The sequence below is a fragment of the Nothobranchius furzeri genome, chromosome 3 (assembly GCF_043380555.1).
Source record: "Nothobranchius furzeri strain GRZ-AD chromosome 3, NfurGRZ-RIMD1, whole genome shotgun sequence".
Lineage (NCBI taxonomy): Eukaryota > Metazoa > Chordata > Actinopteri > Cyprinodontiformes > Nothobranchiidae > Nothobranchius > Nothobranchius furzeri.
The window spans coordinates 83,848,120-83,865,851 of NC_091743.1; the positions used below are offsets into that span (position 1 = coordinate 83,848,120).

Consider the following 17,732-nt stretch of genomic DNA (forward strand, 5'->3'; position numbering starts at 1 on the left):
GAGATCGTTTTCTGTTTGCTCATGAACGTTTGATTAAACAAGGCCAGAAGATGGACGGCCGGACAACCTTCATCAGAACAGGAAGAGCATTCACACAGTTATATAAGAACAGTAAAAGCTGAAACCCCGAGAGGGTGAGCTGACGGGAAGAGGCCTGCTGCAGGAGAACGAGGAGGACAACATCTAAGATTGTGCAGAACAAGGACTCAGTAGGTTCTGTTGGTGTTTGACCAATCAGAGCAACGAGAACACACCGGATAAGTCTCACTGAACAGAGAGGAAGTGGTTGTGAGCTAACCTCCACTCAGCAGAAACATGAGTCAGACTCAGGCCAGCTGGGGAAAACAGAACGTCAACAAACACACAGGAGAGACTTGAGTCCCACACTTATAATATTAAACTATACTTTAACTCTACGTCTGATAAACATAAATAAATATAAATGTTGTGTGAAGCTGACCTTGTTTACATAAAGAACTGACCGTGTCCTCGTTATAAACACTTGGAATAACTCTGATTAAATGTTTTACATCCTGATTTAGTGTTGCGGCGATCCATAACTAAATTATTTAAGATGCTTTAGCTCCCAGGACTGTAGAGGTGAGACAGGTCGAGGGGCTGGTGGATTAAAGCCGACCTCTCCGCCCTTTGCCTGTTTGTTTTCGGACTTTTGTTCTGTAAACACAAACCCTTTTCAGGACCGGGGTGACCTTCGTGCTCCCACACAGCGAACATGGATGCTTCCACAGAAGCTCAGTAGAACCAGGGACTGTTTATGATCTCTGCTTTGGTTTTATCTGGTTAAAACAACACAGAACGCCGAGGGTAACTCCATAAAAACCCGTTATTTCGTTCTGTTAAAGTGGACTTTTACATGACAGCAACAGAGTCGCATGAATACGTTTATAATCTAGAGAAGAGGAAAGCTTTTATTGTTTTATTTGACGGGTGTTCAGATGTCTCTGGATTTTTTTAGTAATCCAGGTAGATTTTATTGTTATGTTACAACTACGGTTAGTTTAAGACAGGGGTGTCAAACTCATTTTAGCTCAGGGGCCACATTGAGGGAAATCTAGTCCCAAGTGGGCCGGACTGGTGAATTAAAAAAAAAACAACTTCAGATTGTTTTCTTTGTTTTAATACAATCAATATAAAACAAGGCTAGAGCCTGAGGACAGTGTAGTACAAGTACAACACCTGAAGTGTACTTGAAAATTTGAAAAAAAAAAAAAAAAAACTAAAATGAACAAATAAAAAAAACATTTCTTAGTGATTCAAAGAGCTTACAGATCACATGGCAAGATCAGTTTCATGCAGCACTTAAAGTATATTTGACTCATTCTACTTTACATCTTTTAGCTTTCACCAGCACATCAACATCAAGTCACATCCTGAGTGGCGGCCAACTTCAGGATGTGACTCAAGTTCTTGTGTGGGCCTTGAGCGCAGCTTTGTTTTATTTATACTCATTAGAGAAAACTTGCTCACAAAGATAAGTTTGTTTTCACTCTACATTGTAAAGTATGAAAATAAAGTTTACACAACCACCTCGTGGGCCGGATTAAACCCGCTTGCGGGCCAGATCCGGCCCGCGGGCCGCATATTTGACACCCCTGGTTTAAGATGTAAAATCTTATCTAGATTAATAATGTTGCCTTTGCTTCTGCTCGTTCTGTTTGCAGCTTCAGAAACACTAAATAAATAATTCGAGTCACAATGTAATTAAATATGCACCGGCTCTGTGGAAATACCAGCTAATCGTGGAGATGCACCGACGAGGATCAGACACGATTCAGCAGGAGTGGCTACAGCAGAGTGAACGGACGTCACTGAGGCCACAGCAGCACAGCCATTAGGGTTTAAGAGCTGCGGCCTGAAATTCAACACGTCTCTCTCAGATGTCCCTGCTGGCAGCTCGGCCCGGCCCAACATTCAGACACGCGAGGCCGGAGCATCAATGATGGCTTTGTGTCAGAGACGAGAGCTTGCTCGTCACTGTTCGGCTAACGCAGCTGGACGGACAAAGAGCAGAACGACCAGAACCATCGGCGAGTTTATCCAAGACAATAAACACTCAGGAGAACCGTGGCTCAGAATCAGAGAAAACGTTGTGATCGTAAAACCCAACCGACTGATTCAGACGAGTCGTTTTTCGTCAAACCAGTCTCTGAACGTGTTCTTCTGGCTGCCACATGAGAAGTAAACTAACAGGTGCAGCCAGAACTGGTGGACGTTCATCCTAACTTTGATCCCACAGCACTGAGACGATAAATGTAAATAAAACCAGAACCATCGAAAAATCTAATGCAGCATCGCTTGTAATGGCGATAAAATGAAACGGACAAATTTTGAAAGAAAAGCGTCTGGACTTCTTTGAGTTGCTTGAAGACGTTTCACCTCTCATCCGAGAGGCTTCTTCAGTTCTAAGGTCAAATGGTGGAGAGTCCCAGATTTAAACCCCGTGGGAGTTTCCCCCCCGAAGAGGGAACAAAAGACCCCCTGATGATCTTCTACATAAACACATGAGCCACCTCTTCGGGGGGAAACTCCCACTGGGTTTAAATCTGGGACTCTCCACCATTTGACCTTAGAACTGAAGAAGCCTCTCGGATGAGAGGTGAAACGTCTTCAAGCAACTCAAAGAAGTCCAGACGCTTTTCTTTCAAAGCTCGTTAGACTACAATGACCTGGATGACTGAGAACCTTCACAGACGAAACAGACAAATGTTTCCGTGGTTAGTGGTCAATAACGTGTTTGACTTATCGTCTGGTTCCTTACCTGACGTGTCCCACCAGCTCGATGAACTTGTGGCTGGTGAAGTAAGCCCCGAGCTCAGACACGTGGCTCAGGACGGAGCAGACCCCAAACAGCGTGGTCGTCCCCTTCAGGTCCTCCAGGTGCCAGTACAGGAAGCTGAAGACGAAGCCGTAGCCGAAGCCCATGAACCAGGCGACAAAGAGTATGGAGCTGTAGCGCACCGTGCAGAGCAGCCTCAGCAGGTCCCAGTACTGGAACTCCTGGGTGCCCTCGGGGCTGACGGGTGTCTGGTCTGGGGAGCTGGACTCAAGAGGGGGCTGAGGGTTCGCCGAGTTCTCGGGGACTTCTGGGATCTTCTGTCGGTACTCGCTGCCTTTCTCAAAATAAAACTGAGTGGCCACAATGAGGGCCACGCCCATCAGCACGCCGAAGACGATGAAGGCGAGCTGGTAGTTGTGGAGGCGGTATTCAGGCATGACGCAGCCGATGCCGTCGATCAGGACGCGTATGTGCGTGTGATCGATCCAGATGCCCACCAGCAGCATGGCCAGACCCCAGCCCAGAGAGCCCCACATCCTCTGCAGGCCATAGCGGTCCCGGGCTTTACCCAGGTACTGCAGGGTGACGGTGTCCACGATGGTGACGGCAGGAGCGCTGAAGAACTCGCCCACGATGATGACAAGCAGGATGATCAGGAAGATGTTCTGCACCTGGTCCTCATTGTAGACGATGCGGTACTCGCTCTTAGTAGTTGGAGCCGGGGAGGTGGGTGAGGAGGAAGAGGTGGTGGTGGTCTGGAGGGCGGAGTTTGGTGTGAGTGCGGTGGTGCTGGGAGCTGAAGTTGCATTGGCATCAATACTTCGTTGGTATCGATGGATCACGCTAAAGGAAGAGTCCAGGACTTCTGTGAGCCGTAGAAGGTCTATAGCACTCCTCCGACTCCTGGTGTGGTTGGTGGAGTTAGCTGGAAGAGTCACGTTAGCTGGAGGAGTGGTTGTTGGCACAGCTGGTGCAGTGGTCGCAGCGGAGGGGACCTTCTCACACTTCATCTCCGCTGGTTTGACAAAACCGATGCCACAGTTGAACACCAACCAGCAGAAAACAGAAAACAGCAGGACGACCTTCCCTTTCCTAAATCTGTCCGCCACAACGCCCCAGAAGGGGGCGCTGCAGAACTCAATAAAGTATCTTATACCAACGAGCAGACCGCTTCGGCTGGGCGACATACCCAGCTGTTTGTAGTAAACCGCCAGCAGGGGGTGCAGAGAGCCATAGGCGGCATAGAAGAAGAAGTAGAAGACTTTAGAGATGAGGAGGTGACTGTTAACCCGAAGGCACATCCTCTCACAGCAGTCCACGGGGTCTGGTTGGGGGGTCGGCAGCTGTTCGGGCGGCGCTGGCGTCGGCTCGCCCGCCTGCTGCACCATGGACAGGGTGTTAAATGGCTCAGAAAGAACATACTTCCTCTTCTGCTCCTCTTCATCGTCCGTTAGGATGGCAACCTTGTCATCAGCTGCCATATCTGGAGGATAAGGAAATGAGCGATGAAGCAGCAGAGCATTTAACAACCAAACGATGCTGAACTTCCCCTACAGCGGACTGTCCAGCTCACCTCTACCAAAGAAACTAACAATTATGTGTGAACAAGCTGTTGAATTAAAGTAAAAATTAAAAATAAATGCTCTGTTGATCCTGTTCTCTCGTTATTATATCACTTAATTCTCTTTAGACTTCCTGACGTCAACACTCGGGTCTGTGGGACGAATAACCAACAGCTAATATGAGTATAAATAGACGGATCTGCTGGGAAATGAGAAGTTTTAAATACTGAACACATGCCTTCTGAAGAATAGTTAATGCTTTGCCATTCATCTGGTTTAGAAATCACCAGTCTTTATATTACAGACCTTTGATCGCCTGCTACCAAACCCTGTTCTGTTATTTCATTTTTTAGGGGTTTCAAATGAATAAAATAGAGTAGTTTTAAACATTTTTAGAGCCTTTATTATCATTTTGTGCAGATTTATTGCATACATTTTTTTATGATATGGTTAAATGAGAATTGAATGAAAAAAAGACCATAAATGTAAATCTATACCTATTTAATCCACATTTCCCATGTCAAAACAACCATTTTTGGTCTCATGAGTAAAAAATATCTAATTTAAAAGACAGTTGACACATTTAATAGAACTAAAACAGACCCTCGTGTGTTCCTTTTTGTTTCAACCCGCTTTAATACAAGTAAGTAAAGTATTTTTGGTCTAAAATCACATTTTGTTAGAGAAAAAGCTTGGTCCACATGCTGAGACCCTATGGCCCGCCTGTCTGTCACTGACGGCCTGATGCGGAAGTCTCTGACATGTCTCTTTTTTAACTTTCAGTCGAACATTATTCAAAAAAGTGGCAGATTGCCACTGCTGGGGCCAGAAAACTCGTCTCTAGCAGGAAGTGGCACAAATAGGGACTTTTACCACCTGAAACCAGAACGAGACCGCTTAAATATTATAGCTCAACTTCAAATAAAATACAACATAAGAAAGAAAACTAAAACAAAGGTATTACCTGTTCAGGTTAAAGATCCCATTAAGCTATGACTGCGCAGTTTCAGTTGAATTCATCTCCGCTCGGAGAGGCATTTTCACTCATAAAAGGAGCTAAACTTGCGACTTTCTGTGGAAAAAACGACTAACGTCACCGCGATGTGTCCATGTTTTTGTTTCAGGGCCGAATCTTTTTGTTCTTCCGGCCCGGTTGCTTTGTTGTGAGGACAACAGCGGCTCGTCAGACCGGAGATCCCACCTGTCCCGACTGAGACGCTCAACCGTCAAGTCTGGCGCGAGCGAGCTAACTGCTTCCGGTGGAACTTGCCAAAATAAAACTGTCTTTAAAGGAACATTACGCTCATTTTAAAGTGTTTCTGTGTAAGCGTATTTAAATGTCGTTTTTTCCAACTCACCCATAAATTACTACGTAATAATGGTTTACTAAACAGGATTTTTTTAGATAAATTGAATTTTTACCAACAAGTAGATGAGATTAAAGCCAATCTAAAATTAGCCAAAAAAAACCTCAATGGTTATCTTCCCTCTTTAAAAAACCCCAGTCTCCTAAATCCATGTATCAATCATGAAGGATAACAGCTGTTATTCAGTGAGCGTAGGCTGTTCAAGAAGCTTTCTACAACAAATAGGAAAAATGTATAACCTTTTAAAATCAGAAATACACTTCAGCATGCTTCATAATGGCCCTGTAACTTTATATTCACTCAGTAAGATGCAACAGATTTTTCAAATTTAATGATTATGTTGTTTTTGTCATCTAAAAATGATCACATTTGATCTTAAATGGCTGCTTGCCACATAATTAACAGAACATTAAATTGGTTAATTGAAGAAAGTTCACATGATTTACTACTACTACTAATAATAATAATAATAATAACAACAATAATAATAATAATAATAATAATAATAATAATAAGAAGAAGAAGAAGAAGAAGAAGAAGAAGAAGAAGAAGAAGAAGAAGAAGAAGAAGAAGAAGACTGAAGAGAAACTAACTTAAAGTGATTCAAATTTAAAGAATATTCATTAATTTGACATTTTTTACATTTTTAGGGTCAACAAATTTTTTTTTTATTTTGTCGACATCCGGTTGGTGTGACTGGTGTCGGTGAAGCAGCAGAAGAGCGGCTCCGCCTGGGCGTCTCCGCTGCCTCACAAAAAGCTTCCGCTAATAACAGCAAATCATTAAAGAAACACTCTGCTAATATTTAAGTTTATGATTTAAAGACTCAACAAGGAACAATTTTTTAAAGTAAAATATAAAATCAGCAGCAATATGACAGAAGAATCAGTCGCACAACAAGATGTCAAAATTATTTTTATTTTTATAGGAACACTAAATAATAAGTTGTCCTCATCAAAGAAATAAATTCAAGAGAACGAAAAATAAACATTTCTGAATTTTTACAGGATACAAAAATTGTTTAATTTGGATTTTAGAACATGATGTAATTTGTACAGGTGAATCATGGACGTAATTTTCACTTTAGAAGTGTGTGTGTGTGTGGGGGGGGGGGGGTATCTTTACAGTATGCTGTAATGGGAAACAGGCTTCAACACAAACGGTTGTTTTCAGCTTGGTCCTAGAGCTCAACCAGTGTCAATTTAATGTAGCGTAATATTGTTTTTGGATGGTAAAATTGCAGGGGTCAAAACTTGACTTTGGAAAAAGTGCGGGGCACGTGCCCCCCCCCCCCCCCCCCCCCCCCAATAAATTACGGCCATGAGGTGAATTCACATATTTGCAAATCAGCGGATAAAAAGCGTTCTATAATCCAAAAGATGAAAGCCTGGAGAGTTTAATTTCCGAAATGCTCCTTGACTCATCTTTGTCACCTAGAAAACATTTCAACTTTATTCACAATTTGTGGGAATAAAACAATATTTCTGTTTAATAAAAACTCATCAAACATGCGACAGAAAAAGATGCAGATACAGACTTTAGACAGAACTGAGAGTGTTTCTAATATCAGAACAGGACGGCGTGGCATGGTGACACCAACGCCAACAAAGGTGTGGAAACAGGTGAGAAGGGATTCCGGACAAGTGTTCCTGGAAGGCCTCATAAAAGGTTCAAACCACACCCGTCTGCTCCAGGTCAAGGTTTTCCAGTGCAGCGAGTCGGTTTGACCTGCAAGGGGAGCCACAAACCCTTTAAACGTCACAATATCCTAGTTTGTGTCCAAATAAATCACATTGTTATTTTAGTAGAGGACACGGTAAATTCTAGCAGGAATCCAGCCAGACAGAATCAGGTAACTCGTTTCTCCGAGGTCGGTTGGAGAGAGGAGATGAAGACTTCTGAGAGGAGGATGAAGAAGGGTGTTTCAGAAGTCTGAATCGTCTGAAAAGTCCCCCTGCTGCGTCCAGTGAAGTCCCTTCCTCCTCTTCTTCTTCTTCCTCTCGCCCATAAGCATGGCTGCCAGCACGGTGATCACCACGGTGATGGTGATGATGAGCACGGTGACGGTCTCAGCGATGCACAGCTCGCTGTCCACGTCCATCAGCAGGTCATTCCTGAGGACGGGCGGCTCCATACAAGTCAGGTTGGAGTAGTCGTCCAGGAAGAGCCTCTGGATGCTCCGGAGCTTCCGGAATACTCTGTGCAGGTCACAGTCACAGTTCCAGGGGTTCCCCTGCAACTGGATGTGGGTGCTGTAGGCGTGGATGCTCAGGAACGTTTTGAAGGTGACTGTGGACAGCTGGTTGTGGGCCAGGTTCAGAACCGTCATGCTGGTGAGCGGACTGAAAACAGACAGGTCCATGTCACTGATCTGGTTCCCTGCCAGGTTGAGGACCTCCAGGGAGCGCAGCATGGAGAAGGTACCGCTCCTCAGAGACGTCAGCTGGTTGTCTTGCAGGTGGAGCTGCCGCAGGCTGCTCATGGACGAGAAGGACCTCATCTGGACGGCGTGGATGCTGTTGTTGGTCAGATTCAACTTCTGCAGGCCATCCAGATGGAAGAAGCAGCGGCTGTCCAGGTTGGCCAACTGATTGTGGGACAGCTGCAGCTCCTGCAGGAAGGTCAGCCCAATGGAGAAGCCCTCAGTCAGGGTAGAGATCCGGTTCCAGCTAAGGTCCAACTTCTGCAGAAACTCCATCTGTGAGAAGCCTCCATCCTCCACCACCCTGATGTTGTTGTTCTGCAGCAGCAGGATCCTCAGCTTGCGGTTCTTGCTGAAGACCTTTTTGGGGATGATGGAGATGAAGTTGTCTGACAGGTCCAGGAGCTCGGTGGAGGGGGGGACTCCACTGGGAGGGTGGGTGAGGTTAGCTCTGGAGCAGATGGTGAACCTCAGATCTCTACGACAGTCACAGCCCAGCCTACACCGGGTGTTATTGGACCTGGCGGACACCTCCGTCACCAGCAGGACAAGCAGCAGCTCCTTCATGGTTCAAACCGCTCCTGAAACAGCAGCAAAGTTGTCACCACTGAAAAATGAAAGGTGGGTGATAATGTTTTTGCCTCTTTGTGTTAACAAACAAATTATTTTTTGCAGTGTTAACAAACACTGCAAAAAATAACAAACACTGTAAAAAAATAATTTCTAAGAAAAAAAATTCAAGTTTTTAGACATTTTATCTTATTTTTAGTTAAAAAAATCAAATTTTAAGTTTGGTAGTGTTGATCCTTCTTTCTTCACACAGTCTGGGACATTAGGGATCGTCTTGTGCAACCAGGATCCGGCTGTCCTGATGTACCACCAGAACCTCCCTCATTAACCCATCTCTCTTAGTGAACTGGCAGATCTGATTGGAAATATGAAGCCAGCAGGTTCTCCTGAGGACCCTCTCCCCCCGAGGATGGTGGGTGATATCATCCCTATTTGGGCCCCGCCATCTTAGACATTTTCAACTCTAGCTTGGCCACTGGGGTGTTTCCTATTTCTTTTAAAAAGGCGGTTGTGAAGGGTCGCAGAATTTGGTGTAACACCGGAGCTAACACGGCTAGTGCTGCAGCAGTCATGCTAACGGGACTCACCAGCTGGAGCCCAGAAGTACCGGTGTGATTCTAAATGGATTTATAGATGTAGGTTATTTTTTTAGATTGAACCTATGTTAGCTAAAAATACGAGTAGGAGAATCAGAATCAGAAGTTTTTGTTGCCATATATGTGCCAAGTCACAACATTAGGAAATTGCTGCGATATTTTGGTGCAGAAGGTAAGATAGAAAAAAATTAAGAAATAAGAAAATATAAGAACTAATAAAACACTCATGATAAAATTATTAATGTAAAAAGTGGCAAGAATTAGAGAAGCAGCTATCTACTCTGTGTAGGTATTAATCTGAGTGTTTGCTGAATGGTTCAAGCACAGCAACGGGTCACGTGACTGGGACCAATCAACTTGAGTGGGCTGCCCTAGGATTTTCATTCAAAAGTCCAACTGCAGAGGGGAAGAAACTGTTTTTGTGGCGAGAGGTTCTGGTCCGAATGGATCTGAGCCTTCTGCCAGAGCGAGTCGAAGAGACTGTGTCCAGGGTGACACCAGTCAGCTATTATCCGACCTGCACGCCTCAATGTCCTAGAGGTGTACAGATCTTGAATGGAGGGGAGTTTGCAGCCAATGACCTTCTCTGCAGACCTTTAGCTGCAGCTGTAAACACAATTTTCTGTTTTAATTAGGATCATGATAGTAAACAAAATACAGGGTGTTTCTCAATGTCCAGGCGCCTTGCTTACAACAGTGATTTACCATGCTAGCAACAGCAGCTACCTAGTATGACGTGTGTGAGTATATGTAAAACACAGTTCTTCACTGCCAGGAGGAGAGAATTTTGATTTTCTGTAATGATTTATGACTAAATTTCTTAACAAAATGAAAAACTGGACCCAGTTCGTGTTTATATAGATGGTAAAGTCTAGTTATACTGTATTTATACAATTTTAATGCCGGGTCTGGCCACTACCTTTAAGATTTCTAGCCAAGCAACTTTTGCTTACCCCATTTTTTCCCCTCTTCATATTTAACAACATTTATCGTAATTTATGTAATTTTATTTTTCTAGAGAGGAATTTATTTTGTTTTTAGACTAAAAATAAAACAAAATGTCTAAAAATGAGAATGATTAAAAACATTCTTACAATAGCAGTGTAGGGAAATGATGTGTGTGTGTGTGTGTGTGTGTGTGTGTGTGTGTTTGGGGGGCATGGATTTCTTCAAGGAATTACACAACTTTCATTTAGAAATGCCTTCATGACATAATCAGCTAGAATCTAATCTGAGCCTTCATGACTCGGAGAATAAAGTAAACAACAAAAACATAAACTTTAATCAGCTTGATAAGAAACTTACAGATTTTATAAAACACAATCAAATATAACAACTCTCTAACTACGTTTCATGGTGAATTTCTTACAAAGAAATGCCGTTTTCCTAAAGCCAGAAATACAATGATTTTTTTTGTTCATGGTGAAGTCTCCTGAAACTTCCAGTAAATGTAATTTTTTTACACCAAACATATCTTTAATTCTCCAATTTTCAAAAAGTATTAATGTTTAAATAAAGTTAAAGCAGCTCCTGTTCCCTCCTGACGAAACAATAAGAGTCTTACCAGCAGCTGCTCGCCGTCCGTGTGTCTGTACCTGCTGACTCTCATCACTGACTGCCCAGCAGCAGGTGGGGGGGCCTTGTCACAGCCTGGAGGACCTGACGAGAGACACCACAAAGAACGAGTGATGGAAAAGAGGAGGGAGAACTCGTCAATTATTCACCAGAAGTGTGTGTGTGTGTGGGGGGGGGGGGGCTTATGAGAGGAGAGCTTTAGGAGATTGCAGCCAAACTGGGACACGAGCTGAGAATTAAAAGCTCCAGACAGATGTGATTGTTGCGTCTTTATCTCCTGGTTTTTGATTTTATTCAGGCTTTGATGCAAAAAGGCAGAAAGAGAAAAACATCTAATGTTTTAAAAATGTGGATTCTGACAAGAAAGGGGTTTAAATTTATACAAAAGCAGATTTGAAATGTATACAAATCTGAAACTTTTATTTTTGGGATAAAAAAAGTGGTAGTTTAAAGAGTTTAGAAAAAGATAATAACCAGTTAATTTAAATGGAGAATATGTGTAAACAATCGTTCGAAGTATCAAAAATACATGTTTAAATAGATGGAAGTGGTCTAAATGTAAAAGTTACCCAGAATAGGGTCTGACTGTATTAAATAGCTAATACAGTACTAATATTAAGTTTCAAGAATTAAAAGTGTAAAATAAAAAGGTTAAAATAATCTTTGCAAAGAAAAGACTACATGACTGTAAAGTTAATATAATTCGGAACAACTTTTATTTAGAAATGATTTTTGACATGGGTTGTGAATCCGTTTTACAGCACATGTGATTTTTTTTTCAAACTTTATTTCCAACTTGCAACATTACAAGGAGGATAAACAAGCAAAGGAAAACAGGAACATAATAAATAATGAATATAACTTTACAAAAAGTGCCAGGGGTTTGTTAGCGTACAGAACACAATATTAAATAACCTCATGGGATTAAATTGTGTTGCTACACTTAAAGTGACAGTGTGTATCTTCCCTGGCAATGGGGCCGGGGGGGGGGGGGGGGGGGGGGGGCAGTACATACCTGAATCATTGCAAGCAAGCAATATTTTTGTGTTCGAGTAAAATCTTACCAACGGCTAGCCATTATGGTCAAAAATCCCTGGGAGCAGAACCTCCAACAAAATGACAAACACATCAGACTCCCTTTCATCACTGACAATGAGTGAAGAGGTAAAAGTGTAAAACAACAACATTTATGAACGGTCAAAGTTTTGTAACTAGAGCCCTGCACGGGCCTAAAATCTGAGCCCGTCCGGCCCGGCCCGAGGGGGTGGAGCCCCAGCCCGACCCGGCCTGAAAAGGTTTTCAGGATTCTTTGGCCCGGCCCGAGCCCAAGCCCGACTTTTTTTAACCAACTAAATGAAAACAAAGTGCGTCAATCCTGACCAATGTGTTAAAAGATGTGCAGGATCCGAGCGTCGCAGAAGCGCATGCGGGAAGCTTCCCACTGAAGCGAGTGTTTTCCAAACCCTGTCTCTCAGAGAGACTTGTCACTTGGAAAATGTTCCCTGATTATGAAACTTTGGCTGAATAGCGCTTGTTCCTGTCTCCAATGTGCGACACATCCATGAGCCGTCTGAGGAGAAGCCCAGAATCTCACATCCTCTTCAGCTCATGAGCGCATATGATTACGCACAAGCGTGACCCAACACGGTCTCACAGTAAGACTGGGTTGGACCTGTTCAGGTTTACGCAGACAATCTTCACATAGAATTGACTTACAGATATAAAAGCACATCGGCAGATGGATGGAAGAGCCGCGGGTTGCCGATCCCTGCTCTAGTTCAAGATATCATTAAAATTCCAAAAGTGCTGAAAAGATTAAAAATGGGGCTTTCCGTGCATATACAATACATTACGGTAGCCACTGGGATTCCCTGTCTTGAGCGCAACGAATCACAACACAGATTCAGAGACGTGCGAGTTTGTCATCCAAAATGCTCCGTTTTATAACTTTTGAATGCTTGATCAGATTCAAATAATCCCAACGGTTCCTAAAAGTACATAAAAGCAGCTTTCCAACGATCTATAGCATGAAGCAATCAGAGTTAGAGAAAATATCGCTACGAGGGGAAATCCTGCAGTACAGCCTGATTGAAACGGAGCGCAGCGCTGCTGTGAAAGCGGATAACCTATAAAATGACATGTTGAGGACGCAAACTCAATACATCTCTTTTATTGTGAGGTAATAATTTCTCCGAGTTTTGCGGTTGCGGGCGGGAGTAGACATGCACGCTGCAGGTGCGGGCGGGAGTAGACATGCACGCTGCAGGTGCGGGCGGGAGTAGACATGCACGCTGCAGGTGCGGGCGGGAGTAGACATGCACGCTGCAGGTGCGGGCGGGAGTAGACATGCACGCTGCAGGTGCGGGCGGGAGTAGACATGCACGCTGCAGGTGCGGGCGGGAGTGTAACACACACGTTGCGGTTGCAGGCTGTAATGGTCAGAAATTCAGCGGGAGTGGAGCGGGATGAAGAAAACAGTCCCGCACAGGGCTCTACTGCTGCGTTTAAGTGTTTTAATTTTTTTAATGATTTCGAATAAAAATAAAGGCGCCCGGCCCGGCCCGTGTCCGAGGTAATTACACAGTCGTTGGCCCGAAGCCCGGCCCGAGGGCCGTCGGGCCGGGCCGACCCGAGGGCCTAGGGCTTCAGTGCAGGGCTCTATTTGTAACCATTTGCTACAAATCAGTAAATGCATTTTGTCCTCATGGGCTCCTGTAGAAGAAAACATGGTTTCTAATATGGAGTCGCCCTGAGATTTGGGCCCAATTTCAATACTCGCACTGCGCCCTAAAGACTCCAGCAAAGTGCACTTGGAGAAAGTGCGCTGCAAGGCTTCGAGTGCGTAGTACACAAGTGTGCAAATAATAGCAGAATTGTGACAGGGAGCATTGCGTCATCGTTTGCAAAGCATGCCTGGATGCTGGTTGCTGTGATACTTCTTTTCAAAAACCTTTATTAACAACTTTTAAACAAACAGCCAAACAGTTATTTGAAATAAATTTACATGTATTGCTGCTTTGCCTAAAAGTTTTGGAGCATCAACTACTCGTCCCAAAATTAACTAATTTCATTAGAAAATACATATTTTCAGAAAAGGAACTTGAGCCTTTTCTCCTGCAGCAATGACTTTTGGGTAATACCCTTGCCCGAGGTCGCATTACTGCGGACTTGGGTGAAGTGCAGATTAAACATGCAATGGGGGTGTGGCCAACTTCCGCTCTTCAAAATCAGGATATCATACACACTCGCACCCCTGGCCGGCAACGCGCAATTGAAGGGCGCGAGGGTGCAAGTGCAAGTATTGGGGATTGGGCCATAGACCCGCTCCCATGTATTTTAGACCAGATTTTCATGGTTATTTAATACTAAGCTGTCAATATTTTTCATGGGCATCATTTCATTCATGTTCAACAACATTTTGATGGACATTTCCAGAGATTAATGATAAAATCTGCACATTGTCTCTTTAAATTATTAAGTACACAGGACTAGGTAATTACAAGTTGGGCCACTAATGCATGAAAGTTAAATGAACTTAAATGCAAGTTACTATTACCGAGACTAACTAGTACAAAGTATTTTCATACAGCTTACAACTGTTTAAGTAGGTTAAATACTAGTAGTTTTTCTTAGTTACGTGTATTTAAGTTAACTTTACTTTGTAATTACTAGTAGCTCTAACACATTATTACCTAGTCCTGTGAACTTATAATTTTAACTGCAATCTTTTTGTGTTATTTTTTCAGGTAGGATTAACTAATTACATTTTACAGTGTATGGCTTTAGGTTTGTACTTTGACATAAATGTATACAGTACATAGTTTTTAAGTTGAACAAAGAAGCTAAAAAGGCTTATTTTTTGCTACGTAAAAAGTTATTTGTTATTTGTAATTGATGCTAAAAAACCTCAAAATGTAAAAAGTACTTTGATTTAATGTATTTTAATGTAAAACTACACATTTAAAGTCTGTGTTGGTGTAAAACAATCAATGTTTGTGTTTGATGATGAGACTAAAACTTTCCCTTCACAGTAAATTACATCACCAGTTGAGCCTCAAATGCTGCATTCAGGCCTTTAGCTGACACTTCAGGCTTAAGCGACGGACAGAGATTTAATCCTAGTTCCTTAATCCCACAACATTAGAAGAAGTGAAAGAGGTCAGGAGCGCCGCTGCAATGGATCTAAAGAGAAGAATGAAGGATTAAAATCCTCTGAGCGAAGGCAGCGAACTCAAACTACAACTTTTGATCACGTTATCAGGTGGTTTGTGTTTATCGGTGCAATGATCTGCAGCCCCAAATGTTTATTACCAGATGATATGTGGATAATGACCCCAGCTTGTTACAGTAACACACCTACATCTGATCCAGAGCTGCAGCCCAGCAGGAAGCCTCCACGTGTGACTGTAGACCAGTTAAACCTGCTGGTTTGAGTTAATAACAGGTCATGTCGGGTCTACATCTGCCTTCTAAACCTGAGCCTAATCCAGATTATTGGATCATTTAGCAGGAGGGAGGATCCAATTAGCATTGATGGATAGATTATATAGCTGAAGGGTTAAGAAGGTCCAGGATCAAGTCTAGGATCTAGGCGAAGGAGGACCATAAGTAATAGGATATCTTGTATGGAAGAAGTAGACCCTCCTAGGTCCAGACAGGAAGGAGATCTGATGGTGTAGCCTTGGCCCCTGGTGTTTAGGAGCCCAAAAAAGGGTCGAGAAAGCCACCTCCACGTGGACCTACCACCTGCATGGAGAAGATTAGGTTAAGATGCAGATTCTTTTCCATCAGATTTTCATCTGATATCTGAGGGTATTTAGTCTGAAGATCTTTCGAACCTCTAAAGTAGAACTTTTATGAAGTCAATGTAGAAAAAAAACAGTAATTCGGGGTTGGTTGTGGGCGGGGCTGATCATTTGATAGGGCTGAATATGGATGAAACATAGCCTGAATGTGTTTAAATCTGGCATACTTGCAAGATGTTCAATAAAGTGGGAGACGGTAGCACAGGAGTTAAATGATCGCCCCAGGTTTGAGCCCCATCTGTCACAGTCGTGTTACGGGGCAAGACACTAAACCCTCCTTTCCTGCTGGTGGGGGTTGAAGGGACCAGTGGCACCAGTGCTCGGGAGCCTCGTTTCTGTCAGTGAGCCTCAGGGCAGCTGTGGCTACATTGTAGCTCATCAATAGCAGTGTGTGAGTGACTGGTTGTGTTTTAAAGTGACTTGGGGGGTTGTATAACCCTAGAAGATGCAATGTCAAACACAGAGCATTTACCATTTTACCATATATCAGCGTGCACCATGCCTTTTAAAAGGTAAACAATAATTTAAATACATAAACAAATTTATTCCAACTGGATTTTGAACTTCCGGTTCTTCTGTCTCCAGGAGTCCATCAGGGATGTGTACGTGGTTCTTTGCCATACAAAGGTGCTATACAAATAAAAGTTGATTGATTGATTGATTGATTGATTGATGCTTTTTCCCCCTGCATCCATCCAGGTGAATTTATTTAGGTTTTTGGAGCCCTCCATCTTCAGTTTTTCCTTTGAGAGAAAACAGAAAGACTAGTCAGCTCCACGCTGGACTCCTGAAGGCATGGAGGTATCATACAGTTACCGCTCACAGCTATTAGGTGTCTGCAAGGATTCGGTTTCAGCTTTACATCTGACTGCACCTGAATTATTGTGCTGCACAAAGACTGCAGCAAGGAGCTACTTCAGTTACCTTCCACCTGGGAGAGGCCACGGCTTGTGTGTGTGTGTGTGTGTGTGTGTGTGTGTGTGTGTGTGTGTGTGTGTGTGTGTGTGGTGGTGGGGCAGTATTTTTGAGAATTAAACACTGAAATGGCTGTTTTGTAATATGAAGTCCGATGAGACTTTCGATGGTCTCTCAGTCAAGTTGAATTACCACACAATATTCTAATTTTTCCATTTTCACCTAATGAGTTTTCTGCAAATTCACCTTGTTGGAGCAAAAAATCTTGTTTTCAATTTTTAACTTTGGTATGTTATAGGTTCAGTGAAAAAAAAAAGGAATAAACAGGTTTAAACCTGAATGTTAGCTTTTCTGTAAAGTGATGACACAATTCCAGATCATCTCTTGAGCTATGGATTAAATTGAGAGTTTTTCTGCCTGAAAAATAGCAGATTGGTTTCACTGAACCCTTTAACCAAAAAAACACACCCACTAAACTAAAAACATGTCTGAATGAAAACTTTTGAAAACAAAATATTTTGTTATTAAGACCATATTATCAATGTTAAGATTTGTCTATTGTAATTAGTGCACATTATGTTATTATAGTTATTGACCCCATTTAAACTGAAAAATGCAATAAATTAATAATAAATAAATAAATCCCCCACTTATCCTCTTATCTTGACAATAAACATAAAAAATTGTCTAGGCCTAGAAAACCGAGACAGACCATAATAGAAGCAAAATGATTTTCATTTGCCAGTCGGCACGCTCCACTGGAACCTCAGCAGGCCATGTGTCATGCCAATCACTGTGACTGAGTGAGATGGCGGCGGCTCATTTGAAACGACTTTGGCATCATCTTTGGACCATTTAGATGTGGGGGTTTCTTTCAGTCAGTCTTAAATTTGGAAAAAAGGATGTATTTTCATCTTCCTCAACAGTGTATGGTGGACCATGTGAATACATGACGCACCATTGAGCAATGGAGAGCGTAACAGCATTGTCGCCATATTGGATGGGTTTCTCACTCTCAAAACCCAACTGGAGTCAACACAGGGTGAGCATCTAGTCCCGTTTTTTGTACAGTCTGGTTGCAACAATTGAAAACAGATCACATAGGATTACTATTGAATTTTAA

At 42.9% G+C, this 17,732-nt stretch overlaps 2 protein-coding genes across 4 annotated transcripts in view; both read right to left on the minus strand.

Annotated features, from left to right (window-relative positions):
- Positions 1-5,553, minus strand: part of LOC107384666 (major facilitator superfamily domain-containing protein 6-A) — a 30,855-nt gene extending 25,302 nt beyond the window's left edge. For all 3 annotated transcript variants that reach the window (XM_015958027.3, XM_015958030.3, XM_070549654.1), the window contains exons 1-2: positions 5,324-5,553; positions 2,780-4,280 (exon numbers count right to left, since the gene is read on the minus strand). In XM_015958027.3, coding sequence (XP_015813513.3) covers positions 2,780-4,278 — 1,499 coding nt within the window. In that variant the 5' untranslated portion in view covers positions 4,279-4,280; positions 5,324-5,553. The remainder of the gene's footprint in view (positions 1-2,779; positions 4,281-5,323) is intronic.
- A 1,464-nt stretch (positions 5,554-7,017) lies between these two features.
- LOC107384667 (leucine-rich repeat-containing protein 4C) lies at positions 7,018-10,983 on the minus strand. Its single transcript, XM_054734592.2, has 2 exons — positions 10,879-10,983; positions 7,018-8,729 (listed from the first exon to the last, which is right to left on the minus strand). The coding sequence occupies exon 2, from the start codon at positions 8,713-8,715 to the stop codon at positions 7,651-7,653; it is 1,065 nt and encodes a 354-aa protein (XP_054590567.2). The 5' UTR covers positions 8,716-8,729; positions 10,879-10,983; the 3' UTR covers positions 7,018-7,650.
- Between the last annotated feature and the right edge of the window lie 6,749 nt (positions 10,984-17,732).

Bases quoted from the DNA above. Each gene is read 5' to 3' on its own strand.
- LOC107384667 (XM_054734592.2), bottom strand. From the start codon at position 8,715: ATGAAGGAGCTGCTGCTTGTCCTGCTGGTGACGGAGGTGTCCGCCAGG.